General features: G+C 40.2%; 1 protein-coding gene across 1 annotated transcript in view; it reads right to left on the reverse strand.

The window, feature by feature from the left end:
• The window catches only part of CPA6 (carboxypeptidase A6), an 80870-nt gene that overhangs the window by 13096 nt on the left and 53922 nt on the right, over nucleotides 1–13852 (reverse strand). Inside the window, exon 6 of the mRNA XM_036395663.2 lies at nucleotides 13514–13618. Coding sequence (XP_036251556.1) covers nucleotides 13514–13618 — 105 coding nt within the window. The remainder of the gene's footprint in view (nucleotides 1–13513; nucleotides 13619–13852) is intronic.

Consider the following 13852-nt stretch of genomic DNA (forward strand, 5'->3'; position numbering starts at 1 on the left):
TTCAATACTCAAGAAAATACAACTCATATTTCAGAGAAGAAAATGCATGCAAAATTTTTCTTGAGGTAAGAGCTGAAAGTCAGTGGGATAGATTCTTAGTTGAAGAAATGAGTTTAGCTCCTGTAAGACAGTGCAGCCCTGTTGTTCCCACTAAGTGATTTGATAAGGTCTTGAAGCATTTAAGGCTCAGATTAACAACACAGCTTTTGTTTGTATTCAAAGTCACTTACTATATGCACAGTTATCAATAAAGGCAGTTTATTCCCTTACAATTTAACCACCTCTCTATTTTTGGAGAACCTTTAGTATATAGGTTAGTAAAAGAAGTCTAGGTAGGGAAAATTTTTGGTTTTTTGTCCATTCTGCATCTTAGAAAAATGCAGCAAAACCAGAGGCTACTCAGCAGTTCTATTTGCTAGGGCCGGAGATGCTCCTTTACCAGTTCCAGGAAGCTTATACTCCCCATTCTCTAGCAAATACTGTCCCTTGACATAGCTGGGCATCAAATCTGCATCCTTCAAAGTTTAGTTCTTGATTTTATAAGAAATCCAGTGCTTCATGTGGCAGGTGGAAAGCATATCACACTGATGCTGGGTTCAGACAGATGCCAGAGCCTGGCTCCTCTCCTCCTGCTACTGTGATTACAGCCTTCTGCTCTGCAGTATTTCTGGCCCTTCAGATCTGAAGAGTAGCATGTGTTTGGGGAGCAAAAGGAAACATTTGCTCTGAAATAAACTGAGCTAAATGCTTTTCAATTGACAAATGCTTGGGAGGAGTGTGAAGTACAGGAATTCAATACTTCTGGGCTCCTGACGATGCAGCTGTTTGAATTACTGAAGCTGCCATGGGAGCTGATGGATGCTTTGTGTGGAATATCTGTAAGAAATAACCATATATTTGGACAAGTCTGGAGCTCAAATTTACTCCTGGAGGAGTATGGCATTTTTTTTTCTTTACTGAGGGGATTAGGGGGACTTGTAAATACTTCTCCTATGTGGTTCATTAACTGTCCCTCTGTTGTGCAGCGCTTTCTCCTTGCCCAGATTCATCTCACCCTCCCAAAGTGCTGCGCACGTGCAAGTCCTTCAGCCTCACTGTCAGATCCAAAGCAGCTCATGATCCTTGTGAAAAGCCAAGTCACCCAGTGCTACTCCACACCCAGCTCCTCTGCTCCAGCCAGGCAAGAGGAGGGGACAGTGAGAAACACAAGGCAAGGCAAAGCACAGAATGAAATGGGACAGGATGGTGTGGAGCATTGCACCTTAGGATGAGATCCTGAAAGAGATCTTGTTTGGAGGGGAGAAGAGAATGACAGTGTGCTTTTGAAGGGAATCTTGATGGACTGCCCAGGAGAAAGCCCCAGCCAATGAGGAGGTCATGGTCCCTGGTCCATTTGCCCGAAATTCCAAAAAATTCATAGCTGGTCTTGCATTTAAATTTGATTTACTTGTATTAAAAAGCCATATCAAGTATTCAAATAGGTTTGGATAAAAAAATTGGTGTTAAGGGAACTGCAAAAAAAATTAGTTTTGTCAAAACACTGATTTCTCAAATCTATGGTTACTCAAAAACGATGACCATGAAAATAAGGACTGTGTGTTATTGCTATTTCACAGGCAGGTGACATGTATTGAAGTAAACAGGGCTACTGTGTGCATTAGGCTGGCCCTGCACTTAAATCTGGACAGGATTAAGAGCCTATGTGATGAGTATGGATGTTAAACTGGTAAAATTGTTCTTACAGCTGGAAACAGAACCAATCCCTGCTCCAAAATGTGAGTTAAAGAAAATGAACATTTTTATCTTGCTTATTTCAGAAGTAGTAGTAGGGAGAAGTAGTTCAGCTGAGGAGGAAATTAAGCATCACACACCACTTCCTTGATTTTTTATTGCTTTTCTATTTTTAGAGAGTATTAGCAAATTAAGCTCAGGTTGTGTACCCATGCTGGGTATCTACATAACCAGTGATGATGAAATTAGTATATGTGTTTGTATCTGTATTTTGTGTGCTGTCAGTTACATTGGTAATTATGCATTTTGTTAAACTGGGCTATATTTTATGTTTTAAACTGCAATGCTGTTTAAACTCTTTAAACTCTTTAAAACACTTTTAAAATCATCTCCTTAAAATAACTACAGATAATTAATTAATGTAAGGTAATACACTGCTTAAAATTGCATGAATGAATTTTGCATATTTTTCAGAAGCTTTCCAAATTTGCAAAAAGTGGCATAATGAAAATATTTGAATTAAGACTTTTTAATATACAATATGGTTTAAATCCCATGAAGAATATTTTTTACTTACTAGGTGAAAGCACCACTATTTAGAAACCTAAAAAAAATATAGGCAGCAAAATGTCAAGTTTTATAGTGACTTTGTGTTATTTTAATGTCTGTTGTCATTGACAAAATACTAGAAGAGACTTTGGAAAGCATTATAGTCCCCAGTAATAATCCTCAAAATTGAAAGTATTAGCATTGGTTTAGAGCCAAATTTGTCATTCAATTCAGTTCTTTAAAGAATATATGGGGCTTAAAATAACTTTGTCACCCTTTTAGAGTAGTATTTCATTAAAAATATAATGGATCTAGAGTGGCTTTCTTCTTTGAAAGCAAGCAGATAGTGTGAGATCATATTCACTCTTTCTGCTGAAAATACATCTTTCATACTGCTTTTATCTGGTATTTTTATTTGATGTATGTAATCAGGCAGCACAGACAGTGGAATCTTTGGCAATGAGCCCTGCAGTTCCCAAGGTGTGTCCTTGCTGGAGCAAAGCCCACAACTTGCTTTTTGTGACGTGACTCTCGAGTCCTCCCAACAGGGGTCATGGGAACCACCTCCCCACCCTCCCCGGCCATGCTGAAAGGATTTCTCTCTGCTGTGACACGAGCAAGGTGAATAGGAACCATTAGTGAATTAACTACATTGTGGTTAGCAGAGAGCTCAGAATATGGGTTGGTTCTGCTTCCCCATCATGCAATCAATAGCAGCTTTGCTGCTGAATGTGCAGGGAGCCAGAGCAGCTCAATAAACGCTGAATCGTGTTATTAGTGAGTGAACAGATGATAGAGGAACGCTGCCAACGCCGTGCAAGCAATCTGCCTGGGGGTGGGGAGAGCACCAGAGATTAATAGGATGGGGCTCCATCATCTGGATCAGCTGGGTGATGGTTGCTGATAGAGCTACAGCAGCTTAGGCTGGCTGAGGATATGGTCCAGAGGAAATTTAATTTAGAGGACGAAGTAAACAAAAGAGCCATATTGTAAACTGCCAAGGCAATAAAGGCAAGAGTGCAAAATGGATTTAGGATGCAGTTAGGCTTTTTATAAAATCAGGGGATTGAGTGAGAAGGACAAAGCAAGGAGACAGGGTTGGGAGAAACTCTGAAATCCCAATTGAGCTTAATAAGGATTTGCTATCCCACAATTAATTATTATTAAATGTAAGGTAACAATCAGCTTTGGCTCTTTCTGATTTTGAATTAAACAATCATACTGAATTAAACAGTTACTATTTTAGCCCAAAGAACTGACTCCATTTACTGCTCTGCCAGAAATTGCACAAAACTGCTTCTCGCAAAACAGGATTAACTCTTCCGTGCCATTATTCAGATATCAGTTAAAACACCTTTTCTGACAATATTTTACTTTTATCTGGACATGTTACACTTTAGCAGGCTGACACTACAATCTGCCATTCTGGCCTTCATTGCCACTTTATCAGTTTGGCAAGTTAGTAATTAGCTCTGTCTCTGCTCTTGGAAACAGTGCAGCTTTTTATCTCTGTTTTCCCTTTTACTGCTAGTGTCCTGCTTTGGCATTCAAATCACAAGCAGAGTGGTAAGCCCATTATTAATGCTAAGATACAGCTGAGTATTTAAAAACAAATGGCTTAAAACAAAGGGTCAAATTTTTTAAGGCTGAAGCTTGAACTGTGTCTGATTTATCCTTTTTGTTTAATACAATGCACAACCTTCCTTCCTCTTTGAAGGCATTTACCACAGGAGAAAACCCAGAAACAACTGAGAAAGAGGAGTGTGTTGCAACTACTCCTCAACACCCATAAAAAGAATCTGACAAGAAGGATCTGCAGAATCCCAAAGACTTGACTGTGTAGCTCCTTAAGGATGCAGATGGCAAAGATGCTGAAGCAGAGAAGAGGCAGAGGGACGATGGTGGGATGGACATGTTAGAGAAGCAAACAGCTATTCCAGGAATCTTGTGCAAGGCTGGGACCACTCAAACAAGGGCAGGATCTTGTGGGAAAGAAGATGCATAATTACACAGATCTTAGTAGAAGCTGGAGAGACAACTTCTTGGTTCCACTCAGAGAGGGAGTACAAAAGGAAAAAAGAAAAACCTCTTAGATACCAAACAAGCCATGGGCTGCCTATCTGGGAAAAAAAGGCCTGAGTTATTCTGAAGCACTGTGAATGCTTTGAACGGAGCAACACAGGTTTCTTTACTAGTAATTGTATGAAATTAGTGCCCACCAAGATATAAGGCCTCTGAAAAATGCAAGTATTGAATTTTGCATCCTAATGGTGTTGCTCCATGGTAGTACATATTGAGGGAAACATATTCAAGTGAGTTCAAGAGAACTCACTTGAATACATGCTTTAATTAAATTTTGGAGACACAATTAAATACTTAAGATACAAACAATTGCTTCTAATTCCATTTCTGGAACAAATGAATTGTCCAACATATGGAATTTGCTTTCACAGTCCTTTTTCATGCTCAGTAGTGTTTCTGCATATCTGCAGTTTTACTGAGGCCCTAATTACTCAGTACCATCATACAGGAGTGGACTGCTAAAATACAGAGCAGAATTTCTTCCTCAGGGCAACTAATGTCTTGGAACAACAATGTGAATTCTTTTCATGTCTTGAAGAAGAACATACCCAGCAGCCTAAAAGCCTTCAGGGGGTAGAATCTGAATGTCCTAGTGATGAATACTTAAATAAGAATTTACAGGAGCAAGTGTCATTGAGGAATTCCTATTACAGGCAAAACACAGCTGCAGTGTTACTTTTCTTTCATCAAGATCTAACTTACATTGTGAAAAATTAATAGCTGCAAGCAAAATTAAAGCACTTTTTACCTTCTTAAGGTCATGGGTAGTTAGAAAGATGCAGCTGAGTAGCTGAAAGTGCACACAAAAAATAATGCAGTACTTCCTTTTGGAAAACTGAAAAACAATTTTGACTGGTTTTTTTTATTTGTTATCGTCAAGGTGTGACAGCAAAGGAAAGATTCTTCCCTAAACTGTCTTATTGTTGAATAAAACCTGGGAAATTTCACCACGGATCAAGAGACAGAGATACTTCACAGCATAAAAATGGTTTGCCACAGTTGCCTTCAAAACAATGCATCACATGCCTCGTTGTGGTGATACCATGGTACTGCACTCCAACTTTTTGGCATTGGCTTAGATTTTGTCCATAAAAAAAAAAAGGCATCACAACCGAGGCCCCAGATCAGGAAACTCTTGTTGATAGTGTTCCCTGCTACTTTAGTTTCCTTACCCTCAGAACTGGTGCAGACTTTCAGTAGCAAGCATGTGCTAGAGAGATGCAGATACTCAGAGAGAAGTGGTGTATAGGATGGCTGCCAAAAAAAGGGAGCACATTCAGAACTGAAACAGCTCTGGAATGGCAGGGAGACGTTGAGTAGAAGCAGAAACTACTACACGTAGGTGTGAACACTGCACATGAACTTCAAAAGGCAAGAACAGCATTTGCAGGATGGAAAAAATCATGAGGATAAAACAAATTCTGCATTGGTACCAGTGCCTCTTGCTGCTGAAAGGCTGATGAATGAAGTGCTGAGTGAAGAGGCTGGAAGAGGTGATCTCTGATGGAGAAAAAACAAACAGTGTTTCAGGCAGAAGCTCCTGACAGAGAAGGATGAATTAGCTAAAGACAAATAAGGCTGAGTGTTTCAAATATAGATATGGCAGAATGAAACAGATGGATTTTTTCAGATAATGAATATACAGGGAGCACTCAGAGAAGTCCAATTTTTTATTTTTTTTTTCTGAAATTAGGTAGCTAAAAAGACAGCTGGGAGACTAGAATCTGGTAAACGATTAAAGTTAAGCTCCAATGATTGTATTGTGTTTACTGAAAGAGCTGCAGACATTCGTGGAGAGATTGTCACCAGATGACTGGTCCTTCAAGGTGAAAAAAACCCAGTTTTTGTGGTGCCATCACCACCAGTGGCACCTGTGAAGGAGGCTGCAAGGGGGGGTAAAACAGCCCTGGGAAGCTTCTGCCTCTCCTAAACCAAGGGTAAACTAAAAATTCATCAACTGGAGGAAAACCCAGATAGGAAGATTTCACACAGTAAGAAGATGCAATTATTTAAAGAGCAGCAAATATTTCACATCAAGCCAACATCAGCTAAAGAGCTTTAGCTGAAGGGAACAGATTTTGGAAAGAAAGAGCATCCAGCTAAAGGGTGAAAGGAAAAAGCTGCAGGTATAATGTTTGTTTTGGCCTTGCATGCCTCTCATTCACTATGGAATATTTCAACCTTTTTCAAAAGCTCTTCAGATTTTTGAGGACCATCAGTCAAAGATACTTTAGGAACAGTGGCATACCTGTACCCAGGAAAGGACTGGCCCAAATGTCTGATTTATATGGAGAGGCAGTCAGGTCCTTGCTTTCTTTCCTCTGTGGTTCAAAATTTCCACTTGGAGAACTCCAAAAAATGGAGACGGAAAGCCTATCACGGTGGGTGGAACACATTGTCTCAAAGAATAACTAAATTTAGGTGTAATGAGCATCCTTTGAAATAATCTTAGTCTGAACCCCTGGGATGTGGGAACACAGCATTTCAGTTGTACCTGTTCAAAAGACTTTAGTTGGTTGACAAGTGATAGATCAAGTGTATAATCTTTAGGAAACATTATTGTGTTGCTTCACATAACTATCTTGCACGCCCCCAAGATCAGACTATTTCTGAAGTGGGTGAAAAAACTGATATCTGAATTTGATAATTAGGCAGTATTTCAAGGCTCTGGTAGTTACAGACAACAGAGGGAAAGAAATTTTCTAAATCCTAAAGGACTGCTGATTTTGATGGAGCTCAGCAAGACCCAGCAATGATCCAGAATGTGAAGCTGTTTTCCTGACAGTGTGGGCTTCAGCACTGGAATGAATGACTGAGTGCTGCTCTGACTGTCGATGCAGGAGATTGCAGATGTTTTGTCCATCAGGACACGGACTGTGGAATTTTGTAGAATGAGTATAAGTGCTACACTGGCTTTCAGCAGATCTTAAACTAAGAATACTTACAGCTTTATTGCCTTCTGAGCACATGGCCTGAGCAGAGCAGAAGAAGAGCCAACCCTTTTTAACACTGTCTGTGTCTCCTGCTTGGCCCTGCATCTGAGTGCACTGCTGTCCTGACTGAGCTCTGGCTCTGTGCTGCTCCTCTAGCTGGCTGCACTCAAACACTTCATAAACATTCTTGAGGAAGAATCTGAGGTCTTGAATGCTGCAAAATTCCTGGTAAAGACTGCTCTCTGGGGCCTGGTCCACAAGCCTAATGGCTGGCTAATTGGCAGTATGCATCCCATATGCATCCCACGAGGTGACTCATAAATCAGTCTCAGGCTGGGAATAGTGGGGGCAGATGTTGCCACTTTGCTTCTTACACAGTCTGTGTGTCTCTCTTGGCTCATTATTATGGAGTGAAAAGATGAGTTTCTAGCCTGGTTTTGGAATAAATCAATACCAATGTCAGCATGAAAAAAAAAACCCAACAAACAACAAAATACCTCTGAGAACTGCCCTCAGCCTTTAATTTCTTTTTCTGGGGCTACATGTTTGCTCCCTGGGAGGATGATGAAGTCCAAACGCATTATCTTGAATAATTTGGGAACTCAAATAATTGTGACCATTGTTGAGGATGGGAGAAGAAGGTGGTGAAGGTCACTGCATTTCCAAAGTGTGAGACTATTTTCACCTTCATTTGAGGCCCTGATGAGGTCACTCCTTTAGGGAGATGCATTTGATCTTAAAAGACATTACAGGTGACGCTGGATTCTTAAAACATTTTGTCAAGAACAATCAGTGCATGCTTCTTGAAGATTTTTAATTACATTTCTTGAATTTTCTAATCTTGAAATACAAATTCCTGCATCAGAAATAAAGAATAACTCAACTCAAAGTCACATCTCAGCTATGCTGTGTTCTGAAAATATTGTATGAAAGACATCTCAAGGTTATACATCATTGAAATGGATCAAATGGCAGCATTTATTAGAGGGAAGAAAGTCAAACCAGATGTAATGGGAATCCTCATCTGCTTTCACTAAAATTGAAACAGAATCTAGGTTTGATGTTAATTTGAATAGCAGCCTGTGAACCATATTTCAGATTTTTAAAGAAATGGTAAAATCCTAAATTTAAGGTCAGGATGATTTGATAGCTGAATTCTACTTCTCCTCTCACAACAAATAGGAGTTAAATGTTCTTACTTAACATATGTACATATATAACTGTATTTTTGCAAAATAGCTATAGCTATTATGTCTTTTTTTTCGGTGAGGGTTATTTAATTTTGGATAAATACATTATATATCTGAATTTTGTTTCTAAAGTCTACTGCTTTCTACAAAGTAGTTACACATATTAGAGTATCTTTCAGTTAATAATATTTACCAACACATATTCATGTATTAGATCCCATGTACTCTTTTTAAAATTCTAGGCTAACAAACCTTTCTTCTTTCTTTTTTTTTTTTTTTCCCCTGAACCTCTTGCTGTGGACACAAGTTCTGGGTTCATTTATCTTTGTGGGTTGCCTTCAAAGTAGCCCACATGTAATCAGTTCTGTTTCCTTTTACAGTTTGTCTTGCTTCCCTACTCCACCACAGGTCTTGCCATGTTTCCACTTTCAGAGCCCCTGTTCCATCACTTTCCAGCTGAGTAAGGCATGAATTGGATGGAATTCTACTGTGACCTGACTGCTACTTCACTACGGTACAGGGGCAGCCACTCCTCTGTGGCTCATTAGAAGGTACCTAAAATTCTGGTCCTGTGTGCAGGGTGTCCCCTTTCTTGACTTGAAGTTCAATGACAATGAGGTGAGGTTTGCCAGAGGCCAGCAGTACAGCTAATCCTGACAGAACATCTGATTATTTTTAGCTGAGACACTACAGACTTTTAGGGGCGCCTTCCACAGAAACAAACAGTGATGTTGTTATTAACATCAGGCCTATGGAACACAGAGCCAAGCTAGAGCTCATTCTGGAGTAGATTATAAGGAAAAAAAAAACCAAAACAACACACAGAAAACTAAACAAAACCCACAACTCCCCAAACCATTGTCTTTGCTGTCCTTTAGTTTGTTTCAAAATGTGAGTAGGTTGCTTTTGTACTTTGAAATATATTATCACATAATATCCTGTGCATTCTTTTTCTCTTTTAAATATGTAACTTCTCTATAAATTTTTCTCTAGTTCTTATTTTCTTTTTTCCTAATTATTGTAATTGCCCAAATACAGAACAAGCCTGCACAGCAGGCAGCCTCTTGCCTTCCCATGCTCCAGCCTTACCTCCTCACTTCCCAAGTCTGATCTGCTTTAGTCTGTTTTGCATTTCTAAGTAGGTGGGAGCCAGGTCCAGTTTAGCTGAACAATTCCAGATTCTCTGTAGACAGCAGGGAGCTGCTGCCATGCCCAGGAAAAACACATGAGCAGCTGCTCAGTGGCACCTCCACCCTTTGGAGGTGCTCTCCTGTTGCCTGCAGCAAATCCACTGTCACCCAGAAACTGCCACTTCTAGAGGCGCAAACCAGATAATGAGGGTTCCCAAATTGAATTGGAGTATTTGGTTACATTTGAGGCACCCAGTCTGAGGCCTGAATGTTAAGTGACATTCATGCATAGAGAGTTTTCTTCCTAAGCTAAATTGCCTGAAAAGCCTTCTTGTACACAGGAACATGTATATATTCAATAAAAATAAGTGTCAGAGATCACAGGGTGAAGTGAAAGCTTGCTAAGACATTACAGGCTGCCTGCATAGTAAAGGAATGCATGTATGCTGTTCCTGTTAGAAAAGAAGCCAACATCATGTAAATCCAACACTACTTCTTGCTTGCCTTAAATCAATGGACTCGTGGTGCTATTCCTTAGAGTGAACAAACATGCCAGGAAAAATCTGTTACCAAGCTGAGAGCCCTTTCTCAGAACTGCCCGTAAGTACCAGGGAGGATGGAAAACTGAGCTGCCAGGCTGCAGAGGTGCTTAAGGGAAGAATTTGCCAGCAAAAGAGAATTGCAGAGTTTGAAGCACAGAAAGACCTTCAGTTTTCCCAGTGTTCTTACTAAAAATTTCTAATTCATACAATGAGAAAAATAATATCCTAAACCAAGCAATCTAATAATCTCCTCTCTCCTCCTTAGCCAGTTGTTTTTAATATGATGAGACTATGAGCATAATGTATTCTCTTCCTGATGCTTTTTGCTCTAATGTTGGATTGAAATACTGCTCTAAAAAGGGATGGGCAGACAAAGGTGGTACATTCTTGTAGTCTGAAAGAGCTCTGTGGAGACTGCTTTTAATCCAGGAAAATGTTTTTACATAATTAGAGAAGCAGCCTTACAAGCTACTCTCTGAAGATCTCAAAAAACAGCCAGAAGGTTTTTATATATACATCCATAGCCTATATTGTTCTATAAGGTTTGCAGAGAAGTCTTGTGATTTTTTACCCTACTGCCACATTGTACTGCTTTATGGGGAAGCTTTGGGAAGAAAGAGGAATTTGAACAATAGGCTTCCCACCAGTGCCTTTCTGTCCCAGCTTCCATCCTTACTGCAGCATGTTCTCCTGGGTGGGAAAGCTGCTCAGAAATTGCAAGTTAGTTCATCTTCACATTAACAGAAGTCTTAACAAGATGACACACAATTGCTGCACACCAAAATTTAGAGAACAGCTCCTGAATGCCATTTAGCCGATTTTTGGTGACAGGCTTATCCAAACTGTAGTGGCCTCATTATTTCTGTACCTTTCCTATGCACTGTTGGGATTCCCAAGGGTAGGCCACACATGCTTATATGACCATCTCAGCATTAGGGTGTTGATGATACAGAAGTTTACTCCCACAAAATCAGAGGAGGTATTAATACATTGTAGAATTACACTGAGATGGGTGGGAATAAAAATGAGAAAACTGTGTGTTTATAGGAAGAAGCTTGTAAAAGTGTATTGCAACCCTTATTTTCTGCAAAAACATGGCATGCAAAGTACTCAAAGCACACCTGTGGGGATATTTTTAAGCCACTTTTGACTTCTGCCACTTACATTGCAAGGTAGTCTCCATTGTGCAGCTAATGTCTCATCTTGAACAAAAGTTTGTTGGCTAAGGGAAATGGCAAAACCCCGTAATATGATGCATCTGTATGTATAATGCATCTGTAATGAATCCCAAATCAGAAGAGTTTAAGTGCTGATATTAAAAAAAACCCCAAAAAACCAAAACCAAACAAATGAAAACAAAACAAAAAACCCCACAAAAAACAACAAACCAGAACCAAAACAGAAACAGACAATTTGGAAGCAAAATTCCAATTCCATTTGATTTCACCTCTCATTTGAAAACTGCAAATGGATAAGTATGGAGACTAAACACTAGACATCAAAAATAAAGGGAGAATTAAACCCAATAAGATAGAATCAAAGAAACACTGGATCACTTGCTTTTCAGATAATACGAAATTCATCATTTCAGGTGAAATCCATCTATGAAGAAGAACAGCCAGCAGATCAATCCCTGGCTCCAAGACTGATGCCACTGGCAGAATTTTGGGGGTTTTGACCATGGGTTGGTTTACACAACAGCAGGCTTCCCAGTGTGTACCCATCTCAAAGGGGGAAAACGCTCTTTGATCATAAGTTAAGAGGTATTATTGAAAGAGCTTTAAACTGGATTTGAAGGTGGAAGAGGTTAAAACCAGGCTTGATAAGCCTGGGGGCACCATACGGATGTTTGAGGGATGGTGTTCTAGACAGGTCCTTCAGTCTGCCATCACAGTGGAGGCTGGGGATGGAGATCCATGTGACAGCAAAGACAGAAGGGTATTGATGTGTTAGAAACCACAGAAGTGCCTAAAACTGGTCATGTAGGAATTAGAGCTTCTTCCCTGCAGAAGGCATTCGGATCAGTAGCCCAACTGGAGCACATTTATACCAATACACAGAGGATGGGCAACAAGCAGGAGCTGGAAGCCATTGCACAGCAGAAAAACTATGACAGTTGCCATCATGAATCAGGGTAGATGAATTCTTGACAGGTTGAGACCGACTATTCAGAAAGGCCAAGTGCCAGATCCTGCTCTTGAGTCACAAAGACCCCATGCAGTGCTACCAGCTGAGGGAGAGTGCTTGGAAAGTGCCCATTGGAAAAAGAGCTGGGAGTGCTGTTTGACAGCAGCTGAACATGAGCCAGTGTGAGCCCAGGGGGCCAAGAAGGCCAGTGACACCTGGCCTGTATCAGCAATAGTGTGGCCAGCAGGACCAGGGCAGTGATTGTCCCCCTGTACTAGGCACTGGTGAGGCCGCACCTTGAATCCTGTGTTCAGTTCTGGGCCCCTTGCTACAAAAGAGGCATTGAGGTTCTGGAGTGAGTCCAGAGAAGGGAACTGAAGCTGGTGAGGGTCTGGAGAACAAATGTGACCAGGAGCAGCTGAGGGATCTGAGGGCCTTTAGAGAAAAGGAGGCTCAGGAGGGTCCTTATTGCTCTCTACAACTACCTGAGAGGAGGCTGTAGCCAGGTGGGAGCCAGCCTCTCATCTCAAGTAACAAGTGATAGGAAAGAGAAAACGGCCCAAAGTTGAGCCAGGGGAGGCTTGGATACTGGGAAAAATTTCTTCACTGACAGCATTGTCAAATACTGGAACAGGCTGTCCAGGGAAATGCTTGTCACCATTCCTGGGGGTATTTAAAAGATGTGTAGATGTGGCACTTGGGGTGACAGCTCAGTGGTGGACTTGGCAGTGTTAGGTTAACAATTGGACATGATGATCTTTGTGGTGTTTTCAAACCTAAAAAATTCTGTGATTCTAATTCATGATTCTGTGATTTTAACCTTCTATTCCTATGGAATTACACAAAAGAGAAATGTCTCTTTTAAACTAAGTCCTTAAAACAAAGATACTGCTGAACTGATCTGAAACAGTATACACACTGGCACTGATTTACCTGGGCAATTACCAAAATTACTGAAAACCTTCACACTTTTAGGTCTTGGAATAAAATCCTACTTCATATCTCTGCCAGTATGTGTCTGGCATATTTTTGTCCTGTGTCTAGCTGTGTCTGGCTGTAACTAACAGCTTTGTTTATTAGGCACTTAAGTATTCCACAAATAATTTTTCAAAAGAGAGGTATAATAGCTAGTTACTTTCCATATTAGTAATGTGTTAGATCTGGTACAGCAAAAATGCAAAGTTTACTTAACAGAAAGAACTGTATGACTGTAAATTTTAAACACTTACTTCTTTCACAAACCACTGGCAAAAAGCTGGGCCAATCCACTCTCTTGCATGAATCCCACAGTCTATCCAGACAGCTTTCTTGTAGGGCCGTGATCTTTTACCTAACTTGAAGTGTGAATATTCACAAAATACCAATAGATTGCATTGCATGAGTGAAAACACAATAATGACAAAATAATAGAATATGAGAGAGGCTAAACCATTGTGAATTTCCTCATAAAAAGGAACACAAATTTACTGTTTTAAAAGGTATGGCCAAGATAATGTTAGGTAGGTGTGCCACGATAATGAGGCTGACTTATGGGAAAAAATTGCAGCAGAAGTGAGATTTGTAAGTTC

Source organism: Molothrus ater, chromosome 1 (assembly GCF_012460135.2).
Source record: "Molothrus ater isolate BHLD 08-10-18 breed brown headed cowbird chromosome 1, BPBGC_Mater_1.1, whole genome shotgun sequence".
Lineage (NCBI taxonomy): Eukaryota > Metazoa > Chordata > Aves > Passeriformes > Icteridae > Molothrus > Molothrus ater.